We start from the raw sequence: 23,693 nt of genomic DNA on the forward strand, positions 1-23,693 counted from the left end.
ACTGAATTGGCTCCAGAAAAAAGGTATTTAAAGGGCTGAGTGCAACTTTTTGCAAATGACCTGTAAATTGACAGTGACGTTTTATTTATTACCAGTAGCTTAAGTCTGCATTTACATCACCAGTGATATAATTTGTGTTTTTTTCTGAGCTCTTTATATCATGGCATCTACTGTAGACATCCATTACTTCTTAGATTTTTTTTATTATTTGTAACTTTATGTAAAGTGATTTCAGGTCAAATGTAATGGAATAATGTGACAACTATATAATGCAGCGTTGTTGGTTTTGAGAAAACGTTTTTCAACCATTTGGCAGCAAAATGAGATACCCTTGTCCTTTCTCTTTTTTCTAGCTTCTGTCAGCGCCCACCCCGTCCCAACAGTGTGCAATGGGAGAGAGATTGTCGACTCCACTACTTCCTCTCTGTGACCACATCCTATCCTCTCTAAATCAGCCCCTGCGACTGTTAGCCAATCCATGAACATTGATCCCCTTGACCGGCATTCCCCTCCCCATTCACACACACTACATACACTCAAAACTCACACATGTACACGTACACACAAAAAACACACACAAACAAAGAAACAACCTTCCTTGTGGACTAGAACAGTATTGTTTCAAAAATGTAGAAAAATGTGTAACTATAATTAAAATATTTTCTAGGGATGTACATGAAATCAACATTGTTGTAAGTAGAGAAACAAAAGAACAAAAAAAGTTTTTAGGAGGAATTTTTGGAGCCTTTGTTTTTGATAGCTTTGTTATGATGCCGTGTAAATAGACATGCGCTTAAACATGGTAGGAGGGTTGTGTGTTCCTCAGTCTGGATGCACATGTGTGGCTCTGCTTGCCTCACCTGCAATATCCCACAGACTTTTTATTCTCATGCTTTTTTGTAGGTCTCATTGTAATAACCAATAATGTATGCATTTCTATTGTGTATCTGTACATTTGTATATTATACTACTGATGGTTCAAACAGCACAATGTTGACAGTCTTGTTCCCCTAAAATGAATGTGGATAAAAGCAGAAGCTGGATGGTAAAGGATCCACCTATCAATTTACACTTACTGGGCCAGAACCCAATTTTCAGTTTGATAAATCATCTGTTCACGTCTTGATAGATTTTCTTTGCATCCTAGATCTGTATAAAGAAACAATGTAGCTGTTTTTCAGGAAAAATATGTTTTGCTTTTGATACAAATGTTCATTTTTCTATTTCTAATCATAGAATCCCTTTACCTAAACGGCCATAGTTCCAGACATGTGTTCCCCAAGGGTGCAGTATTCGCACTCCCACTCTCAAACTGCCTGTTTCTTTAGAGGACTGCTGTAATGGATTGCTAATGGCAACTCATAACAAGGCTACAAACAAATGTTACATCAAATGCATTTATTTTGCCTCAAAACTGTCAACACAGACAGTGCTGCAAAAGTTCTGCCAACAAACACAAATTGGTGTCTTACCCAGTAATTATGAATTTGTGCTCATATGATTCAAACACTAATGAGAGGAATCTGTCTGCTTTGCCGAACACATGTTGAATCTTTCCGACTACAGGGGAGTGGTAGCTTATGTTTTCGTGCCCTGTAGATACAGTCTGTGGTGATGTTTAAAATATGGCTATGTGCCTTAATGTATGTTTGGTAGTGTTCAAAGTAGAGGTTGAAAAGTGATCAGTTTTACATTACCAACTGCAAATCATTGTTTGGTAAATGTAAAAGTGACCCCAGTATATTATCTGTTTCGGCCAAAACAATGCCAGTTAGTTTATTCCCTAGCGAGCCTTTCGCTATTGATTGTTTACCTGAAGTGTTAAAACAGTGAATCTAAGAATTGACTTTCTCTACCCCCCTTCTTCTCTAGTCTGTGATTAAAAAGCATCAAATGGACATTTCTGATGGACACCCATCACACTGATTTAGCATTTTTCAAAGTTTAGCGGCTCCAGTAAAAGAAGAAAGGGGAAGTGAAAAGCTCATATACCATTTTGATGAAGTCATTGACTTGTCGACTTATTGAAGTGTGCAGTTTACATCTCTGTGTTAAATGTGTTGACGTTGAGAGGCACAGTGGAGCAGCTGGCTGCGGCAATCCCAGAGAGGCTCATGAGAGGAAACAAAGCACACAATGTCAGCTGCTGGCTGATCCAATCATCTAACAAAAGGATGTGAGGGTAGACCTCATATGCACAACATACATAACACTTATCAAAACATCCCATCAAACTCTGTCTGTGGCTCGAAATATGAAAGACTCTGATGGGCACTTATAAAATGACAAAAACATGAATGAAGTTATTATGAAGTAGATTAAATTAGTGGAATAATTTAGCACTACATCATAATTGATTTTAAAGGGTGGGCAAGAATGTATTGCATTTAGTAAATTATTGATAAACAGATTTTAAATGGATAAATACTATAATATGCTGTCTAAAAGAAAATGTTTCCATCCCAGAGGGGCATTTGAAATGTAGTTTCTCCATGTTGAAATGTGTGTACAGGCAGAACATTCATCTGTTGACTGGTCTACACCTTCACACCGCCGCTCTCCTACGGCTCCCTGTGATTATCACACCGAATGATAGATTGAAAGAATTTTAGAGGATGCGCCAAGACGAGCCGACCTACATTGGGGCGTGTGTGTGTGAGGTGCAGAGAGCGGGAGGAGAGTGTGATGTGGCAGAGCAGAGGGGAGCTGCTGCTGGATTATGTAAAGCACTCCCACAGCCCAGAAGTCACAGCGCTTCTATGGAAGCTCAAAGCATCTCACAGATTCAGATTCTTTGTTAGCAGAAGGCTTAACCATTCACTCAGTGGTCCTGCTCCCACAAGATACACCCCGCATTGCCGGTTGCTATGGACAACCACTGCCACATCCGCTGCTGGAATGTCTATTTGTCTGCATGAAGAGGAGGGTGGGAGGAGGGGTGAGGAGAGGGCGAAAGAAGAGGAATAGAAAGAGTAAAAATGGGTTGCTGGTTTTGATTCAAATTGGCAGTGACTGATGGGATTTGGCTCAGAAAGGCCCAGTCCTCTACTCCCAGCTTTTAATGGCAGCACAAATACAGCACTTAACCCGGATTCTCCTCTCATTTAGTCCAGGGGACTAGTCTCAGACAACAGTCTCACACTCTTCCACTGACCCTCTCTCTCTCGAGCCACCTCAGCCCTTGAACCTTTCCCCGCCACCTTGTTTCCCCGCCTCATCTCCACTCTGTGACACTTTGGTCTCAGCCAAGACCACCTAAAGCCAGATCAACAGACTGGTAGCCCTCATTTAAACTGAAGCACTCAGATCCGGGTGCCCACTGCAGCACATGCCAACAGGGCGGCCTTGAGGAGGTGGGAAAAGGGATAAGGGGAAGGTAGATAAAGGCTTTAGAGACTGTGGAAAAGCAAATGGGAATCATATAAGAAAATGCATCACTTTGGAATACATTAACTTTCTCACTCCACTGTACTCGTCTCATACCCACCACCTCTCTGTAGAAGCTTCTTTAATTGGGCATGAATATCCTTTTGATTGAGACAGCCCTCCACTACGGACATTGTTTCTCTATTCAGTCTCTGCCAACTGCCATGTGCTCTACTAAGGTCTCTGTGCTGCAGCCCCCTGCTTTACAACAGAATGTGTCCTTGGCCTCCGGGCTTTGAAACAGGGCAAGATATCTGCGGCGAAATGAAGCCGAGGTCAAGCTGAATCCTGAACTGGTCAAACAAAGCAATAGTTTTGTGTTTATGATATGTGCAATAAAGAGGCTGTGATGACATCAACAATAATAACAAACAAGCAAACAGCTGGTGTCGCCTGCTCTTTCTTCTGTGTCCATGTCTGTCCTGCTGAGGAAAAGCATTCAGTGTGTGTCTGTGTCTATTAATATCAGCTCAAATCTAAACGTTGAATAGAAGTGTAGACGTGTCTCTACGGCGCCATTAGCAGCCCCTCACCACGACACACACACACACACACACACACACACACACACACACACACACACACACACACACACACACACACACACACACACACACACACACACACACACACACACACACACACACACACACACACACACACACACACACACACACACACACACACTCTATTCATAGCGTGTTGGCAAACGTTGAAAGACGTCTTTAACACTCATGCGTAATCTGTTCCCTAAGTGATGGCACTCCAATTTAACCATCTACTGGAGTGCTCACTGCCTTAGGACAATGCACCCCAGTGTGTAGGATCGAACTCCTCGAAAAAGACTGAAAGACAAAAATAAACAAAGAAATAACTCAGTAGATTTCTGTCCTTAGCTGTCAGGTTGTTGATTGATCTCATGAAGATACTGCAGATATTTTAGATCTCATGTCATTCCTGCCCTTGGCTCTACCATACTGCGTACACTTCCTACTTTTGCAGAACTACATGTTGCCTCTGCTCTTGTAGCAAGGCAGTGGTTGCCCTCTGGTGTTGGGTTCAGGTTATTACACATAGATGGCATTGCTATTAATCAAGTATACATGTCACACCACTCCATTAGACACCATGCATGTTAACTTGGCTAGAAGTGGCTTGCTTGAATATAACCATGTACAAATACATCACCGCAAGTAACAGCCCTACATTCAAGATCTACTTGAGGAAAAGTACAGGATTGTAGTCATTAAAATGTCTTTTAAGTATCAAAACTAAGAGTACTTGTTATGCAGAAAATTATGTCAATTAAAACTCATTTAATGAACATTGTGAAAGTAGCGATTTACTGCTGTGGAGTACTAATCCAAGAACTAACTGTGTATGAGAAAAACAGCACATTGCTTAAGACATTTGTAAATAATTTGTAAGAACATCAAACACTTAATAACCTAGAAAACCCCTCATTGTCCGGATGATCTATGATGTTAGGGAAACATCATTTTTGGTTCTGAACGCGAGCAATTTCCATCAAGAGGACATTTTGAAATTATGTGAAATGTATCAAAAGGACAAACCAGTCAGTTAATGTTTTGGACCAGAAAAAAGGCACTTAGTCCTCTAGGATTTTATTTTTTTGGCATTACATTGCTTGAAATCTATTTCTCACCCACAATGCCACTCATCTGTCTCCAAGCCTTGCACAGGATTTCCCAAAATAATCAAACGGTCTCTGTTTATACATAAATACATCATAATAATTTATTTGACCGACATACACACTCACCACCACAACTTCATCCGCATAATATGACATCATTTTCAATATGTCAGCAGTGCGCGTCTCTGCATTACAACAATATCAACTAAGCAAAAAAAACAAACAATGAGAAGGTAGAACCTCAAACTGGACAGAATATAGCAATCTGTGTAAACGTCAACGTGAGATGAAAACACTCACCATTCTAATTCTGATGGTGAATTACAACATGGCTGTCTAAAGACATTAGACACGACACAGAATGGTAGAAATTAGAAAAACAGAACATCAATCAAATAGGTCCTTTTCTTGACCTGAGCTCTTCTAAGTCATTGTCACACTTTGAATCAGAATACAACCAGAGAGGGTCTATCTCACACACCTGCCTCCCCACACTCTGCTTTCAGTGGACGGCTCTGTCGTACCCAACTTTAAGGCCACCATAATTGTTCTGCCTTCTCTGAACCTGGCTCTCGGTGCATGACGTGTGTATATATATGCATGTATGTACACACAGTTGATTATCCAGGTACCAAAGCTCCTAAAGGGGGTGGTTGGCTAAAGCGGTTGTTCCGTGAAAAGTCTCCTGAGGGTCCAATCTCTCCCCTCCCCTCACCAGCTTTCTAGCTCCACACCAACGCTTTAGATTGAGATGAGTTCAGCTGCACATGTTCATACTTCTCTCCGTTTCCCTGAAATCAAAAAAACAAACCGAATCATTTCTCAATACCATACTAAGGCGTAGTGTCTTACTGTAAAAGAACAATAATGCTGTGACTCACCTTGGATGCTATGGCTTTCAGTTTTCCAAGTAGTGATGGTTTTGTGTACACAACTTCATCCTCCATGTCTCCCTCATTCTCTCCCTCCATCATAGCACAGCTGTCAGCTCCAGGCATCTCACACTCTTTGTTGGCAGACATCACCAACCGGGAGTACTTGTACGCCAACCTAGCAGAGCAACAACTGATAATATAAATACTGTGGAGGGAAAAAAACTTTGTGTCCGTATGAATACTGACTAAAGCTGATATGTGACAGGTAAAGAATGGCAAGAGGGAAAGGTATCGAAAAACAGGAGTTCGGAGGAGAGTAAGAAGTAAAGTAAGTTAAAAAGAAATCAAGCAGGCGGGAAAAGAAGGGAAGAGATTAAAAAAAGAAAAGACATTAATAAACTAGGCATGAAGGCAGAAAAGAGTAAGTGGCATGGAGTAGGGAGGAAAGAAAGACAATAAGAGGATAGAGTAAAAAAAGGTCGACGAGTTTTAAAAGAAATAAGAGGGGGAAAAGTAAGTGGGTCAATATGAAAAGAAAAATAAAGCAAATAAAGAAATAAGGGGATGGAGAGAGGAAACAAGTGTGCAGGAAGAAAAAAAGGGAATTGTACCTTTTGTTTTTCTTCCAGAAGTAGCAGGTGAGGGAGACGAGCAGCACTGCGGTGAAAGCCCCAATCGCTCCACCCAGCCGAACCCAGAACTCCATACCAGCACAGGGCAACGTTTTCTTTTCAGGCAAGGCCATACCTCCGATGCACAGCTTTGGTTCAGTCCACACATACAGCAGGTCCTGAGGATGAACATGCACACATAATGAATCCAATAAACTACTGAGCAGCATACACATTTTGCTCACCAGCAGTCAGAAACTATTAGGAGATTTCAAATGGCTTAACTCGAGCACTTGGTAGGGGTGTTGTTATCAGTATTGGCTGGGGGTTCAAAATACAGTCTAAATTCTACACAGCCAATAGGATGTTGGCGTAAACACTCTTGAAATAAGCAGTCAGTTCATTGTTTGTATTTGAACTCCAACATCCTTTACTAGAAAGGAACACAACAGCACTTTTTCAACCTGTCCACACCCACCTGTTTTCCTCTCTTGCATGCTCCCTCTATCTGATGGTAGTCTCTCTCTGTGCATGTAGGACAGGCTCCTGAGCTCTCCCATAAGAAGTCAAAGGTGCAGCCGTCGCAGGTTCCTGCAGGGCACCGACTGTAACAGCCAAACACAAGCCGTCACTTCTGCAGCACATCACAGCTGAGAGTTTCATGAGATATCAGACAGGGAGTGGGAGAAGCAGGGACAGAGATGTAGTACCTGGGAACTGAGAGCTCTCCTTTAGTGCTCTTCTCTGGGTTACAGCGAAGTGTCACCACTGTGCTCCGACCTAACTCACAAGATGAGGTCGCCTCCAGGGATCTTTGCATTGGATAACACAGAGAGCACATCAGAACCTTAGAGCTCTACATCTTTACCACATAGAAAAAACTGATGAAATCAATCAATTACATATAGTAGAAGTTGACATCAGGGACTTTCTTGGAGGTCTGGGGGTACAGCTCTGCCATTATTCCATCCAGTGTACTGTCAACTGTTGCTCCTGTTAATAATACAGAGAAGTATTCATTGAATGTGTGCATGCGCAATTAATGTGTCTTCGATTTTCTCTTCCAACATGAATTTGACATTTGAAAGGCCAACATGGTAGCTCTCCGTTTCCGCATCTTATGCTCACTAACCAAGGAAAGTGTCAGCCAGGTTAATGGACTGTGAGGCGAGCGCTGTGTGGAAGCCTCGTCCAGTAGCAGGGATCACTGTTGACTGACAAATGAAGGTCTTGACAGCATTGGCTCCTTCGCCTTTCTCTCTCTGGGCGTCGTTGATGGAGAGGTCTGTTACATTGTCTGTGCATACTGCTAACTGATCCTTAAACAAAGAAAGAGAGCAAAAAGCAAGGGAATTCATAAACACAAACTTTTGATTGTTTTTTCTCTGCATATGAATGTGTGTTTTCAACTCTTCACACCTTTCCTCCACACAGGCTGATATTGAAGTGGTGGAAGTACTTGGTTCCTTTGGAGGTAAAGCTGGGGCCGTTTAACAGTGATCCTACAGACCCGAGGAGGCTGAAGTCATAAGTCAGAGTGACATTGCCCTCTGCGTGGGTGAAGTGACAGTCACTGTAACATAAACTGTGGTCCTGTAAAAAAAAAAAAAAAAACATAAAGACACGGTTATGGTTTGTATCATAGAAATCTATTTCAAAAACGTCCACGAAAACTGCAGATAAGATCGGCTCGATACCTTGTCGCTCTTGCTGCCTGGACCACAGGGTTTGCAGGCGTCTGGGCCCGGCGTGGCGTGAGGGACAAGGTAAGTGTTTTGGGGGCACTCTGTGCACTGGCTGGTGTGTGCGTCTATGTAGTGTCCAGGTGGGCACGGCACACACATAGAGCCGGTGGGTTGGGTGCTGAGGGCACAAGCCCGGCACCCAGAAGACACCCCATCCATCGCATTACTCACCGAGATGGAGTAGATTCGCACCACGTCGTTGACAAACCGGCGTACCTAAGAGAGCACCAGAGAGAGAATGATGCTACTCATAAGTGCTGTGAAGTTTAAAGAGGTCATTCAAAAAAGTACTTTTCTCAGAGACTCTAACACCAACCCATTAACGCGAGTGGATTGCAAAATATAGGATTGGTACTTTGAACAAGAAGAAGTTCTGCCCTCACTTGAAATGCCCTCTCTCCTGCAAAACAAGGGCTTTTAAAAGAGTAGGTTAATGATTCAGGCTCCCCCTAGTGAGTACAGAGATAAAGTAGTGCTTTGGTTTAAACACTAACACCATGTCAGATATTATCTTTAACAACCAACAGAAGGGAGTGTTAGGTGTACTAAGCGTTGACTGGATTTACAGAACTACAAGACTTTTGGGAAGATTTCTTGTTTCTGGGCTTAAGCAGTTAATATGTAGGTTGAACCATAAGGTCAGGTTTCCTTATTTTTTGAAGGACCAAGTGGCTAAATCCTGGTCAGTGGCCTGAGCACAGTCGGCTGACCATTATTAAATCGATTAAATATTTTCTGTTTTTTTTCATTTGAATTACTTGTTTCAAAAAGATAAGAACATTCTTTTGCATGACTCTTTATTGAGAAACTATTGAGTTTTACCGATCTGACGATTAAATCAGCTTAATTGATTAGTGGTCAAAATCATAGTGTTAGTAAACTGAGAATATTTTTTTTTAGGACATCCCTAAGTGGAAGAATGCAATTACATATGATTTGAACTTGCTGGATCATCATATTTAAGAAAGGATTTTAGGGGGAACGTGTGATAAGTGGTAATGTAAATAATAGATAACTCATACTTACATCTGAGGGTTGGTTGGTTCTCTGGAAAGCCCATGTGTAGGAAACAGAGGCATTCTTTGTCATGACGTGTGTGTACGTAATTCTTGTTTTGGTTCTCTCCCATGATTCCACAACAGTAGTACTCTTCCTGTTTACATCCTAAATTGAAACACATCCATTGAATTCACATCACTTTTATAGCAATGTGTATCTAGCACAAAACATTTAGCAGGAGCTTTCCTCACCATCATGAAGTAGAGCTCGCAGTTAGCTACACACACAGTTTCAAATTCAAATGTGATGCGACCAAACTCTGTCCCAGCATGGTTTGACATGGAAGTAGGGAGCCTGGGGGCAGAGGCAAACAGAGAAGAGGGGAATTAAGTCAAAGCGAAAAGAAACAGACAGCTGAGGGAGGAGATTGACAGAGACTGAAAAACGTTAAGGTACTTACTTAAAGCCAGGAATATGGATGTTGAGGATGAGGTAATCATTATCTGAGCTTCCTGCTCCACTCTGGATGTGATCACCTGCCACCTCCCAGCCTAAAAGACAGAACAAATCCACACTAATCAACCATTTACTATATCGTTTTAGAGCACCCCCAATAAAGGATTGGTTCAACAATGCATAAAACAATTTGCTTTCCTGCAGAGAATCTGATTAGGATCAACGCCACTCAAGTTGTTTTGGTCAAAACAAAGAATAAAGACTGGAAACTGGGGAACACAAATACAAGTCTGCAGCTGAAAGTGTGAAAACAAGGTGATGTTGTTTTGCTTGAGGCTATGTGATGGACTATTTCTGGAATGTTGTTGTCATTGTGAGGTTGCCAGTAAAGACTCCAGGAAGTTACTGTCCCCATCCAAGAACTTGTCAAAGATATAATGTGTTAAAGTGAGTTGAAAGGTGCTTGTAGGCAGACTAGATTACATTTAAAAGGATGCAGGGAGACCTTTTCATCCTACTTACAGACTTTTTGCTAAGCTAAGCCAACCATTTCTTTGCGTCAGCTTTATATTTATCACATAGGGATTGTGGTATTAATCTTTATAGATTACTACAAGAAAATGAATATATCCAATATTATTGACATGTTCCTTTTAAAGAGGGAAACACAGGGTGCGTAAGCTTAAGAGAGAAAACATAACAGGAAGTATCACGCAAAAATACCCACCATTCATATTGTCACATTTGGAGTTGCCCACATTGAAACAGGAGGTCTTCATGTTTGGAGGAAGTACATTCCACCATTTATACTCATAACCCAAGGTGGGCTCAGTGCCGGCTGGACACAGCGTACATGCTGAGGGATAAACACAATAAAAAACACAATTAGGAAAACAAGAGTAAAAGGATAATAGAAGGGAGGATTCAAATATAGATCAAGAGTTCTCCGTACGTTTCATCCCATCGGAATAGGTCCCAGGTGGGCATGGTGAGCAGGTGGCCGTGTCGTTGTTATAAAAGCCGGGGTTACAGGGGGGGCAGGGCTCCCTTTTTCCACTTGGAGGCAAAGACTCAGCTCCAGTCACACCCTCCAGACAGATTTGAGGTTCAATCCACTTATATATGATCTGTGTCTGAAATCACACAGAGGTGGAGGGTGATGAAGTAGAACAGAAACTGTGATTACACAATGGCACTTCTCGCGGTATTTAATGTGGAGCTGGCCTCTTTTCTCTTACCTTGCCTTCGTGATCACATGCTGTGTGGAATTGGAAATAGTCTTTCCTGGAACATGGAGGTTTGTCTTTACACAGAGCAGATCCTTCAGCTTGAAAAAGAAGGACAGGGATAAGGCGAATTTAAACTACATTGGCAAATAAACGAAATCCAGAATTGACAGAAAAAAAACAATATCATAGGGAGGAATAGGAATAGAAAGATTAATGTGCGTTTGGTTACGAGTGTTTTGGCGAGAGACTCTGTTGCTAACACAGGAGTGAAGCAAAGGAATCATACAATATGCATTTAAGAGGTGTTCTGAATTAAATATGTAAAACGTTCTGAATACTCTAGACTCCTTTACAGTCACTCCTCAGTGTCTTAACAAAACAGGACATGCCTTGCATCATATGAGGAATTTTAAACTGAAAATGTATTGATATTTTATATCAAGGAAAATTAAGGAGGATAAAATCATGTTAAAATATCAACAAATGGGCGATAACTAATAAGTTATAATAAGTTATTCACTACCTTATGTTGACTTTGAATAGCTCTTAGACAGAGTCTAGTACAGTGACTGCCTTACATATATAAATGTCTTCTAGAAAAACCCTGTAGAGAAACATACTAAAATAGATCTGGGAGCAAATCACTTGTATCATCAGAAAAAGCTTTTTTGAAAACAAAATGTGGTAAATGTCAGTGCATTAGGAGCTCTATGAACAAAATGGAGCACACACTTGCTACCCAATCCGCTAAAATGTGCTACTCCCTTGCAATCACACAAGTCCTCCACACAAAACTAATATGCGTATTTTTGAAGTTAAAGTGGCTGAAAATAGGACACACTCTCTCTCCCTCCTTCAGCTGTGATGAATGCAGCTGTGAGCAGCACTGACAACAATTAGGCTACAAAGAACACAGTTTGATTTTGATGTTTCAGAGGTTCACCATTAGGGTAAATGTGAAATACTGCACATCTTCTCTGTGTATTGGAGGGCCTTCCTACCTGCATATTGAGTGGTAGTGTTACAGGGGGTGCAGGAGCTGGCACCGTGGCCAGAGTAGGTGTTTCGAGGACAGGGATCACATGTGGTGGAGCCCGGGACTCGGCTGAACGTCCCCGGGATACATGGGAAACACTCGGATGTGTAGGCAACTCCTGGTAAAAAGGAAATGGTGGATCGAAAATAAAAAAGAAAGATCAATATTTAATATGTGTATTGATTCATTATTGGTTGCAGCAAGAAGTCGGGGGGAGGGATGGAAATCTGCTACTGACCTTCGATCTGAATATTTTTCAGCAAAACAGGCTTTGCCCCTTTGCTCCTCATCAGAACCCCACCTGTCCTCCAGTAAAGGATGTTGGTGCCAGATTTCAGGCTTACCTAGAATACACATGATTATATAGATTATTCATCAAACATGGACAAAGCCAGTACAGTTGTTAAGAGAGCCTATAAGTCTGGCTTTGCTTTTAGCGGTTACAATTAATGAGATGTGCCATCTAAAATGAGCTGAGCTCTCACTGCATATGGTCATTTCATGTAAATGGAAATAAAGCTGCATGACGATTATTCTGTGATTAAAATCTGAAAACAGATAAATATAAATATAAATAAATAGATTAAATATTAAATAGATTAAATATTAAATAGATTAAAAAGATAAATATATACAAGAAAATGTATGCAAAGAGCTGTAATGCATAGGAAAATAAGGTTCTTTCACTGAATTAAGATATTCTAAAGTAATTTTTAAACGATTAATTCAGTCAGCAGCATTGGTTCAATCAAAGATGAAAAGATAACCTTGTGATTTGATTGTTGTATAAAGCATGTCAATTAAAGTGACACAAATATATGCTGCCATAACAAATGCTACATTATGCAGACTTAATTTCTTAAGCTCCTTTAATTAATCATCTTGTAGAAACATTTCCTTGGAGCCATCAACTAAAAAGTACACCAGGTTAATCTACACATACAATTATTCCACTTAAATATCCGCACTCAACATAACTATAGGTTACTTACGTAACCCCAGTTCTCAGAGTAACATGAAGTGAGATGTCTCACTATGGGATGCGCCTCATCGCGGAGCAAACAGAAGCATCAATCTCATTACGCCAATCCTGATTGGCTCGTGATCTTGACTTCAGCGTCAGGGAATTCACCCCCTATAAGTAGCTTGTGCCACGACGCATGCGTCATTCAAAATAAGCACCTCTTCTCGCTTCACCATAGCAAGGAGGGCCGTCTGGTGAGACATCTCACTTCATGTTACTCTGAGAACTGGGGTTACGTAAGTAACCTATAGTTCTCATTCATAACACTCCGTTCGATGTCTCACTATGGGAAATTGTAGCTCCCGTATTGTCAGACGAGCTTATCTCGAAAATCACCAAACCAACCAGCCGGACAGAGTCCAGGATGCAGCCAGACCCTGAGTCGAAAGAGCTCGCGGACCCGAGGGTGCCTGCGAACTCTGACTCGTATGAGCCCCAAAGCAATTGCTTCCACAAACCAGTGGGAGAGCCGTTGCTTAGTAACAGGCTTGCCCTTATAAGGGTTAGCCCAGGAGACAAGGGGTTGGTCATTATGACAAAGCACCCTTGATCTGTCCCTGTACGTGCGTAAAGCACGGGCTGGACACGGCAAATCCGGCCGCTGTTCCCCGGAGGAATACAGTGGCGGGGAGGATGCCTCAATGTCAAATGTGGTACCTGAACCAACCGCCTTAAGACAAAGGCAGGGTTGGGCTTCAACCACACTCTGTTTGCCCTGGGGCAAACTGAGTGCATGAAGACTGTACAGATAGCGCATGAGTGCCACTGGCTCGCTTGGCAGCTGCCAGGGTCAGCTTCATGTCACACTGTATTCAGATTGTACCACTCACGGGCCAGGCCCATAGAGCCATAGCGCTCTGGGTGTGGGTGAAAGATCGCCCCCCCCCGCTTGGGACAGTATGTCCCTGCGTAGTGGGAGCTGCCATGGCTGCCCGCACAGCAGCTGATATATCTCCGCTAGCCAGTACATAGCTGGCCAGTGCGGAGCTATCAGGATAAGTGTGTGGCGTTGCTCTCTCACTCTGGCCAGAGTTGGGGGTATCAGAGCCAGGGGTGGGAACGCGTACAGAAGGCCCGGGGGCCAATTGTGCGCGAGTGCATCCACGCCTAACGGTGCATTTAGATCGCGCATCGAAAAGAACAGCTGACACTGAGCGTTGTCTTTCGATGCGAACAGATCCACCGCGGCTCTGCCGTAACGCACCCACAGCTGGCTCACAATCCTTGGATGTAGAGTCCAGTCTGCATAAAGTGGTATACCTCTGGACAGTAGATCTGCCCCGAGGTTCATCACTCCCGGTACGTGCGTCGCTCTCAGAGAGAGGAGACGTCTACCGCTCCATAGGATCAGTTTGTGCGCCAGTGTGTGTAACTGGAGAGAACGCAAACCCCCTTGGCGGTTAATATACGATATTGTGGTCGTATTGTCTGTCCTCACGAGGACGTGATGTCCCCTGAGGAAAGGCAGAAAGCGTTTTAGGGTGAGAAACACCGCTAAAAGCTCCAGGTAATTTATGTGCGCCCGCTGGAGGTCTCTGCTCCAGAGACCCCTCACAGGGCGACCTTCATAAATACCTCCCCAACCTGTCAGACATGCGTCCGTGGTGACCACTTTCCGTGAAAGGACAGCACCCATAGGCACACCTCGTACTAGAAAAGTCGGGTGCAGCCAGTGGCGCAGTGCCATTACGCATTTCACAGTAACCATCACTCTGGCGCGCGGGGTTTAGTTTTAGGGCGGCCACCCAGCGCTGAAACTCCCTCATGTGTAAGCGTCCCAGTCGTACGACCAGGATGACTGACGCCATGAGCCCCAGCAATCGCAGGCATGATCTGAAGAGAACATGTTTGCGCAGCTGGAAAAGAGCGAGACAAGCTCTGAAAGCTTTCACTCTTTCCGCTGACAAGCGAGCTGAAAAGGGCACCGAGTTCAGGCGTAAACCCAGGAAGAGTATAGTCTGCGCGGGGCACAACATGCTCTTCTCTGTGTTTATTATGAAACCCAGGTTGAGCAGGTGCTTTACGAGGACATTTGTCTGCGTAACAGCCTCCTGCTCCGACTGTGCGAGAAGCAGCCAGTCGTCCAGGTAGGTCGCCAGGCGAATACCCTGTTGTCTTAACGGGGCTATCGCGGCTTCCGTACATCGTACAAACACCCTTGGACTGAGAGACAGACCGAAGGGGAGTACTCTGTATTCATAACAGATCCCCTGAAATGCGAATCTCAGATATTTCCTGTGTGGGTAATATACTGGGATGTGAAAATACGCATCTTTCAGGTCGACTGATGTAAACCAGTCGTCTTGTCGCACGAGCCGCAGCAGAGATGTGTGAGTGAGCATTCTGAACTTATATCTTTTTAGATATTTGTTCAGAGCCCTCAAATCAAGTATTGGCCGAATTCCGTTCCCTCCCTGTTTGGGAACGAGGAAGTACTTGGAATAGAAGCCGCCCTGACTCTGCTTGGCGGGTACAATAGATATAGCCCTCTTTTCTAGGAGAGAGAGAATCTCCAGAATATGGGCCAACTCTCCTCGGGCCTGTGAATGCAGAATGCCCGAGAAGCGAGGGGGGGTGACAGCGAATTGGAGTCTGTAGCCCCGTGTTACTGTCTTGAAAACCCAAGCAGATGATGTGAGCATCTTCCACTATATGCTCCTTAGAGCCAGTGGAGATGTCACGTCTCTTCCCCTCTGAGTCTCTATTTGTTGCGTTATGGGGCCCTCTAGTGTCTGAACACAGTGGTGCCCCTTTTCGACAATCCCCACCGACACTGCGCATGCGCATGACGGTGGTGCCTTCACAACCCCAGCCGGCACTGCGCATGCGCGTGACGGTGGTGCCTTCACAACCCCAGCCGGCACTGCGCATGCGCATGACGGTGGTGCCTTTAAAGCCCCAGCCGGCACTGCGCATGCGCGTGACGGTGGTGCCTTCACAGACCCGCCTGTAATCCGCCTTTTGAGAGATGCCGTAGCTGCTCTCAGAAGGGGAACAGTTGACGGGCTGTTTATTGGTTTTATTGTTTTTCTTATCATTTTTTTGAGCTGCGCCCTCGGCCTGAAACCTGGATGCGTCAGCGGCAAATGTTTTATGACAGAAAAATCAACAAATGTGTGACATGTGTTTGTGCGGACTTGAGGATGGTGTTGAGGCATCTCTCGAGGCGTCGGGAACACATTTAGAGCTGGGGAACCGTGGACTTCCAGCTCTGTCACGGAGGGGAGAAGGAGGGGCTGTCACGCCGCTCGCTTCTTCTTCCTCGACTGCTGGCCGAAATTCTGGGTTGGCTGCGCCTGAGCTGCAGCCGGAACCGGAGATTTTCTAGGCCAGCTCGCCCTCGTCTCCAGCCTGGGCTGGGGACTTGGGGCGGGCTGTGACCTCTGCGTTTTCGGTGTTTTAAACCGAGCAGGGTTCGAGGCAGCTTGGGCGAAGGACTGCTGCTGCGAAGGCAGCGGCTGGACCCTTCGAGGGAGGCAGAGGTGGAGTGCCTCGTCCTCCTTCTTTTTCGACTCACACCTCCTTTGCATGGAAGCAAGAGCGGAGCCGAAAATTCCCTCGGGAACGATGGGCATATCCAGCACATCCTCCTTTTCCCAGTCTGGGAGGTTGGTGAGGTTGAGCCATCTCGCTCTTTCCTGCACCACCATGAACCCCATTGCCTTGCCCGTGGCCTGGACGGCGCAGCGTTGGACACGAAGACAAATGTCCGTGACCGCTGCCATCTCGTCCAGAGTGGCTGCCCCCGGGTTACCCGACAGGTCCTCGCAGAGCTCCGCTTGGTAAGCGGTTAGCAGCGAGGACACATTCAGGGCCCTGGCGGACAACGCTGCGGCTTTGTAGGACCGTTCAGTCATTGTCAACTGAAATCGGTCCGACTTTGCCGGCAGCGTGGGGTTCCTGCTTGGTGACGGGCCCATCCTCGGTAGGAGGTGGGCCGCTACCAGTGGTTCCATGGGCGGTATGCGGAGCAGGCCGAGCTTCTCCATTCTGTCACAGTCTAGGGAGGAGGCACCCTGGATTGGGACCTTGTTGCTGAAGGGCCGGTCTCTCCACGAAACCGACACCTCATCCAACATCTCCGGGAAGACCGGAAGGAGTTGCCTCTTTGTCCGCGCTGCTTGGGGAAAATGTTTCCCTTCGTAGCGGGACCCGGAGGTCTCCTTGGCCATTTCAGGCCACGGGATGTTGAGTCTGGCCGCGGCGCGTTTACACACGGCCTGCAGGTCCATGCTCAGACAGGGCGAAGCTGGTGTGCTATCGCCCGGGAGAGCAGCCCTCGCTCCAGGCTTTGCAGCCTGAGCCGATGACATGAAGATGTCCTCTTCATGTTCATCCGACTCGGACAGGAGGAACACCGAGGCGTCCTCTTCGTCCTCATCGTAGTCCAGCTCGAGGACATCCTCCGCGGGTGAGACCATGGTGAGGTCTAACCGGGAGCCCCAGCTCGGTAAAGCGTGGGGTCCCGTTCCTGCGTGTCTTGCCGTCACCGGGTCCCGGACTGCCAGGGCGCGGGATTCCGGTTCTGCAGCCATCGCAGATAATGAGCCCCAGACCGACACGGAGAGGGGTTCACTCTCTGCGGCGGACGCCCCCGCGTCTTGACTGCCGGCCGGCAGGTCAGTGGACATGGGGGGGTCCTGCTCCGATAGGCTAGCTTGGCGTGCTAGCCGTCGGCGGAGGCTCTTCACAGTGAAGCGGACACAATGTCCGCACGAGCCGTGTTCCAGCCCGAGCAGACCTGGTGTGTGTCTGTGCCCGAGATCTTCAACCCGCAGCCACAGAGTCGAGCCACCGAGTCCCTGACTCCTCTGGTGTGAGGGAGAGAGGCGTCCATCTTGTTCGCCTTGTGGCGTGGAGAGGACCCGCTCTCAACAGGTAGGTTGGGAGAAAAAAAGGTGTTACCACCCTGTCCTTAATCCGGAGAAAAGGACGGTGTGGGTCTTTTATTCCCGGAGAATACTGACTGGTGTGACAGTATGCTCCTTTAATCCTTTCCTCCTCCATGGGGAAGAGAAAAGAAAGAGCTTCCTCGCTACCGTGTCGATAGTGAGGGAGCGAGCTAACGCTAGCTTGAAAAAAATCAGACCTACCTTACTTTCCGGGGAAAGAGAACGGCGAGGTCGATTTCAATACTAACTAGCGTTAGTATTACCGTCTTCCTGCGAAGCAGAAGGAGTAGCCGGCGAGCGCCCGTCGACCGAAATGGTTATTTGGGTTCAGTCTGTGGACTGTTAAGCTTGTCCGGCTACTATAGAGATGTGCTCTGAAGCGAGAAGAGGTGTTTGAATGACGCATGCGTCGTGGTGCAAGCTACTTATAGGGGGTGAATTCCCTGACGCTGACGTCAAGATCAATTACCAATCAGGATTGGCATAATGAGATTGATGCTTCTGTTTGCTCCGCGATGAGGCGCATCCCATAGTGAGACATCGAACGGAGTGTTATGAATGAGAACTGGTTTCTCCACAGTGCCAGAACTGAATTATAATAACAACTCATTTCACAGTGTGCCTGGAAAAATACTGGAGCGAAGCCTGTTTCTGTTTACTAATAGGCTTCCTGCTTGTATCCACCCTTTACTCACTGAGTTCAACACATTTCATTTAGGAGGCCAAGGTCAGAACAGTTTCCTCCGTGGCTGCTGTTAATGTTACAGCATGCAAAACTTACTGTATGGTTCTCCCAGTCACCATGATTGGTGAGTTTGAGCCACTTGGTATCAGCAGACTGATCCATCTCCTGACACTGGTCATTCTGGATCTAAACACACACAAATCATCAGTGTCCATCAGCTGATCCTCTCAACTACAATATTCATTATGGAGATTCATGCACTCATTACAACATAGGGAAGTACTGACGTGACTTTTTGTCTCCTGGCAGGATTGAGTGTTGTTGTGGAAGCATTTTTATTGAACAATAAAATGTGCAAAATAAATAAAACTCCTCAGTTCAATACAGATAACCAAAATGTGTTTGTTGTTACTGCTATGACTTATCCCGCCAAGAAAAGGCATATTAACACATTGCTGAGAACAGAGATGTAGGTCTCATATAATACTGTATGTTGTCTGATTGATAGCTCAAATTAGAGTGATGACAATCTAGGCTATATTTTACCAATATAAATCATTTTTCCCATTAAAATTATAACTGTGCCCATTACATCTCTAGGGCAATCATGATGAGTGACTTAAAAAATAAGAAATTGTACTACTCTACAGGGCATACAGGGAGAGAATATGACTGGCAAGTATACCAAAAAAAACACACAGACTTCACAGTTATAATTTTCCAGAAGCAAAAAGATAATTAAAATCTTTAAAACTCACAAAGAACTCAAACAGCAGGTTGCTGTCTGGATACTGGTAATCAAAGCTGATAGAGCCCTGTTTCTTCAGATGAACAGCATAGATGAGAGAGACTGTGCATTCATCCCTGTTGGACTCCAGGTAGTTTCCTTGAGGCACCCATGAAGAACTGCAAGGCAAAAAAGGTGAATAATTTACTATACAAATACAATTAGATATTCAGTTTTTCTTGTGTCCTAATCACACACCTGTTGCAGGTGAGCTTCTCATCTCCGGGGGGACTGTTTTCCAGTGAGGTTGCCAGGCTACTGAAACCAGCAGGCATGGCATCCCATTGGTCGAAGCGGATGCCGCTGCCGAGGGAGTAGCTTCCTGCTGCACACTGCGTACACTCCTGAGACAACATCTCAAGAAACTCCCCAGCCTTGCATGAGAAGGCTGGAGGACACAGAGAGAGATGGAAACAAGTGTTTTTTCCAACCATCTTTGCATTATGCAATAAACAGACCATTTAGACTAACAAAGAAACTCAACATGATAAAAGCATTATCTTGCAAATCACTGCAGCATTCAGTACAATGTAGCCCCTGTGATAAGGGGACATAAACCATACTTGACCTTTAACTTTTCCCTGTTGAGTCATCAAGCCTGTTTTCACCCTGAGTTGTTCCTCATACCTGAGCTGGTGGAGTGCCAATGTGAGGCTTCTTTATGCTTCAAATAAACCAATGCAACATGTGTGCGGTTAGAGAATTTGTTTAGCACACTGTGAGGGTAAGTAGTTTGTTTTAATGAGTGCAGCAGGTAGTGCTTCTGGTGTGATTTGATTTATAGATAGATTAATTAATTGGGGACATTAGCTGTGCACCGTGCAATGTAATATGGGGCAATCACAATATCCTGTGCAGGATAGTTTTTCAAATGACTACAAGGAAACGAGTGTCTGGGGTTATTACAGTGAAATCTAAACAGGAAAAAGGCACAAGGAAACATGTCAAAATAACAAAAGGTGTTAAGAGTTTTACCTTTACAAAGATATGCCACATGAAGATGACAATGGCTTCATGCATGTGGAATGAACCAAGTCAGGACAATGATCCATTGTTATCATGAGAATAGTGTACATTTCATACAGTTAGACATGCAATATATCCATGTAAAAAAAACATGAACTGTCCATTATAATAATAATAATAATAGATTTAATTTGTTAGCGCTTTTACAGGTGCTCAAAGATGCTTTACAGATATAGTGAAGAGAAAAGAAAAGAAAGGAACAACAAATACATATATTATTAAAGTTAAAGTCAAATAATACAAAAACAATCACACATTAAAAGCCAGATTGAAGAGGTGAGTTTTTGTAAGTCTTTTGAAGGTGGTGAGGTCAGTGCAGTCTCTGATGGGTTGTGGGAGTGAGTTCCAGAGGGAGGGGGGCAGCGACGGAGAAGGCTCTGTCCCCCCCAGGTCCGGTGATTGATGTGGGTGGGGATGGATAGGAGGTTGGCTTCTGATGAGCGGAGGCAGCGGGAAGGGGTGTGGTGGTGCAGCAGGTCTGTGACCATTGACATACTGTGAGTGACTTATCTTAACATCGTACACACAGAATTCCCTTATTATTATTATCTGAACCTAGCCATAAGTGAACTGGTGGTATGACATCGCAGGGAAAACCTGTTTGAGGGAGATCTGACAAAGAACACACTTGTATGACCACCTTGTTGATCAATGATCATTAGTGTGCTTTAACACAACTTCCTGCCTTCCTTGATCTATCATATGGCACCTTTCCCCACTATTAAAATGTCTGTTAGCACCCCTCTCTCAACAAAGACACACTCCCTGTGACTCACGTTTTACTTGGTTATCTGTTTCCATGGCAAACAAATTAGCTACGACAAATACTCTAATAATTACATGGGCCTCTGAACAACTATGCCCATGCAATGGTGTTGAAGGAACACCAACATCTGTCATAAGTTTCTGTGTCTTATATTAGACGCATAATATGATTGTGTGTGACACCATGGCTCATTACCAATTGTGTGAAAGGCAGTTATGTGACAGAGTTTACCGGAAGGTAGGTGGTTCGATCCACAGCCCCTGCAATCAAAATGTCGATGTGTTCTAGGGCAAGATAATTAACCCGAAATTGCTCCCAATTGCATGGCCAGCGGTGTGTGAATGTTACTTTTGGCATCGTATGGCAGCCTGTGTCTCTGTATGAATGTGAATGAATGTGTGTGAGAGTTCGCAAAGACTGGAAAAAGTGCAGTCCGTTGGCCTATGTCTTTTCTCTGCGCTTTGTTGTGGGATAACAGGGTCAGTCATGATGTAGTGACAGAAATACCAGGCTACTGATAAGAAGCTAAGATGCACACATCAACTTTTAGTACCACACACACAAACCAAACAAATACTTACTGCACTCTGTGCCGCGTACAGGCTCTGGTAGTCCTGTGCAGGCCCCGGGGCTCTGAGGGATGGCCACTCTCCAGCGAGATCCTGTGCTGTCACACTCTGTGTACTCATAGTAGTAATCATTCTGCCAATCATACACAAAACGCCTGCATAAGAAATCAGTCGCCACAACAGTCTAGGAACCAAACAATAGGCAAATGTAGGCCAGTCAGGTCAGTAAACATCACACCGCATGAGGCCTCCACCCACCAGAGCCCTGAGTCATCTCACTCTGGGTGAGAATGCATCAGTGCTGAATAACTAGCTGGTGTTGTTGCATTAGAAATGAACGTCCGTATCCAGCTGCTCAAAGCTTTTAAAACATGACTGCCCGCTATGTGGTATCTCTCAAGCCACAACTCTTCTGTCCTGGATACACAACATACCATCTCCTTGGTGATGGGAGCAGTGGGGATGGCAGCTGGTGGAGGAGATTTATCAACAGCTTTTCACATTTTAAGGAAGCACACTTAAGACATTTGATAATAAAATGTTTAATCTGTGGTCAAGAGTAAAAACCATTAGCTTGATGTTCTGGCCTCAACATGGGATGTGTCGTCCACAGGGGACGGTGGCCTAATTTCCTACAGTTTACATAATGTTGCATCTTGAGACAAACCAGATGTTGACACTGAAGCACATGCAGGCTGTTGTGTGTGAAAATATGTTCACTGGTGTCTGTGGGTCTGGAGAAAGAGCTCAGTCACACTGATGATGAAGAGAAAGAGGCCAAATCGAGCAGAGTTGTCAACAAAACTCAACATTTTGATAACTTAGCGATTAGAGACACAAGAACATATTCTAAAAACGATATATGCTCATCTCTGTTGCAGTATTATCTCCTGTTATTCATACGAGAGCTGTGGTCAATCACTGATATGGCAGACTTTCAAGATTTCCTCTAACACCACATTTCATGAGCTTTATACCAAGATATAGGCTGACAGTGTCATCCAATAACTTTTAGCACCAGGTAGCCCTTCACTGGAGAGCTGCAGAAATCTCTAAATCAGTGTGAAAAGAGAGAATGAGATAATAATTTAAAGGAATGTTGCTCCTCTATCTGGGGACTGTTGGCTGTGTGACTAAGGAGGTGTTGAGCTGAGCCAGACCAGAGGGAAGGAAAGGCCACCCCATGCAGGAAACTGATAACAGGCTGAACAGGACTGAGTAGTGAAGTTCAACATACACCAGACCTCATGAGATTCATGCTCACTATGTTGTACGGACTTACTGTATTTACAAAGAGACCAATGACTAAGGTGCATTTGTCTTCCAACCTGCTGTACAATGATGATTTTAAAAACATCATACCATAAATCTTCCCGGAAACGTGTCATCAATTTCTAATCGTATTTGATGTGGTTACTGGATTACCAACTCACTGTCAGTGTTCAACCAAAGCAGCCTGATCTGTGCGTTTTTGTAATGTCTAGATTTAACAATAAGCAGTGAAACCGGATGTAAGCCTTATTGATCGATCGGAGCATCTCTCACCTCACTACACTGCCGCTGTCCTTTGGCCCCGTCAATCAACCGGAGCGTGCAGATGATGAGAGCGCATTTGGCGACAAACCAAGCCGAGGAACGCATTCTGGATCATCGAGGGGGAGAAAAACAAAGCAGCGTCGATCCAGGACAGATGACTATAGCAGAAACCTGAGCCAGATTAAATCGCTGGGTAAAATACTAGTCAACACCTGCTTCTCTAGCTTCTAGTCGGCAGATTCTAACCATTACCACCTACGATTATCCTCAGACTGTGCGCTCCAGGGCTGCCTCACCACATGAAGCTGGGCAGAATACAACTCTACTTCCGGTTGATGTTTTCAAAGTAACAGTCGTGACGCATGTTTTGGGGA

At 44.7% G+C, this 23,693-nt stretch overlaps 2 protein-coding genes across 3 annotated transcripts in view; one reads left to right on the top strand and one right to left on the bottom strand.

Annotated features, from left to right (window-relative positions):
* Positions 1 to 3,808, top strand: part of grm3 (glutamate receptor, metabotropic 3) — a 57,802-nt gene extending 53,994 nt beyond the window's left edge. For both annotated transcript variants that reach the window (XM_034233599.1, XM_034233598.1), the window contains one exon: positions 354 to 3,808. In XM_034233599.1, the coding sequence (XP_034089490.1) occupies positions 354 to 430 (77 nt within the window). In that variant the 3' untranslated portion in view covers positions 431 to 3,808. The remainder of the gene's footprint in view (positions 1 to 353) is intronic.
* A 1,203-nt stretch (positions 3,809 to 5,011) lies between these two features.
* On the bottom strand, positions 5,012 to 23,610 carry LOC117557722 (UPF0577 protein KIAA1324-like). The gene is made up of 22 exons (XM_034233683.1): positions 23,329 to 23,610; positions 21,796 to 21,916; positions 19,621 to 19,810; positions 19,394 to 19,541; positions 18,732 to 18,821; positions 12,273 to 12,378; positions 12,000 to 12,152; positions 11,008 to 11,096; positions 10,722 to 10,902; positions 10,497 to 10,625; positions 9,774 to 9,864; positions 9,565 to 9,667; positions 9,341 to 9,478; positions 8,267 to 8,530; positions 7,989 to 8,162; positions 7,702 to 7,888; positions 7,472 to 7,562; positions 7,280 to 7,381; positions 7,048 to 7,174; positions 6,570 to 6,748; positions 5,965 to 6,133; positions 5,012 to 5,874 (listed from the first exon to the last, which is right to left on the bottom strand). The coding sequence occupies exons 1-22, from the start codon at positions 23,422 to 23,424 to the stop codon at positions 5,806 to 5,808; spliced, it is 2,997 nt and encodes a 998-aa protein (XP_034089574.1). The 5' UTR covers positions 23,425 to 23,610; the 3' UTR covers positions 5,012 to 5,805.
* Between the last annotated feature and the right edge of the window lie 83 nt (positions 23,611 to 23,693).

This window comes from Gymnodraco acuticeps, unplaced genomic scaffold (genome assembly GCF_902827175.1).
Source record: "Gymnodraco acuticeps unplaced genomic scaffold, fGymAcu1.1, whole genome shotgun sequence".
Lineage (NCBI taxonomy): Eukaryota > Metazoa > Chordata > Actinopteri > Perciformes > Bathydraconidae > Gymnodraco > Gymnodraco acuticeps.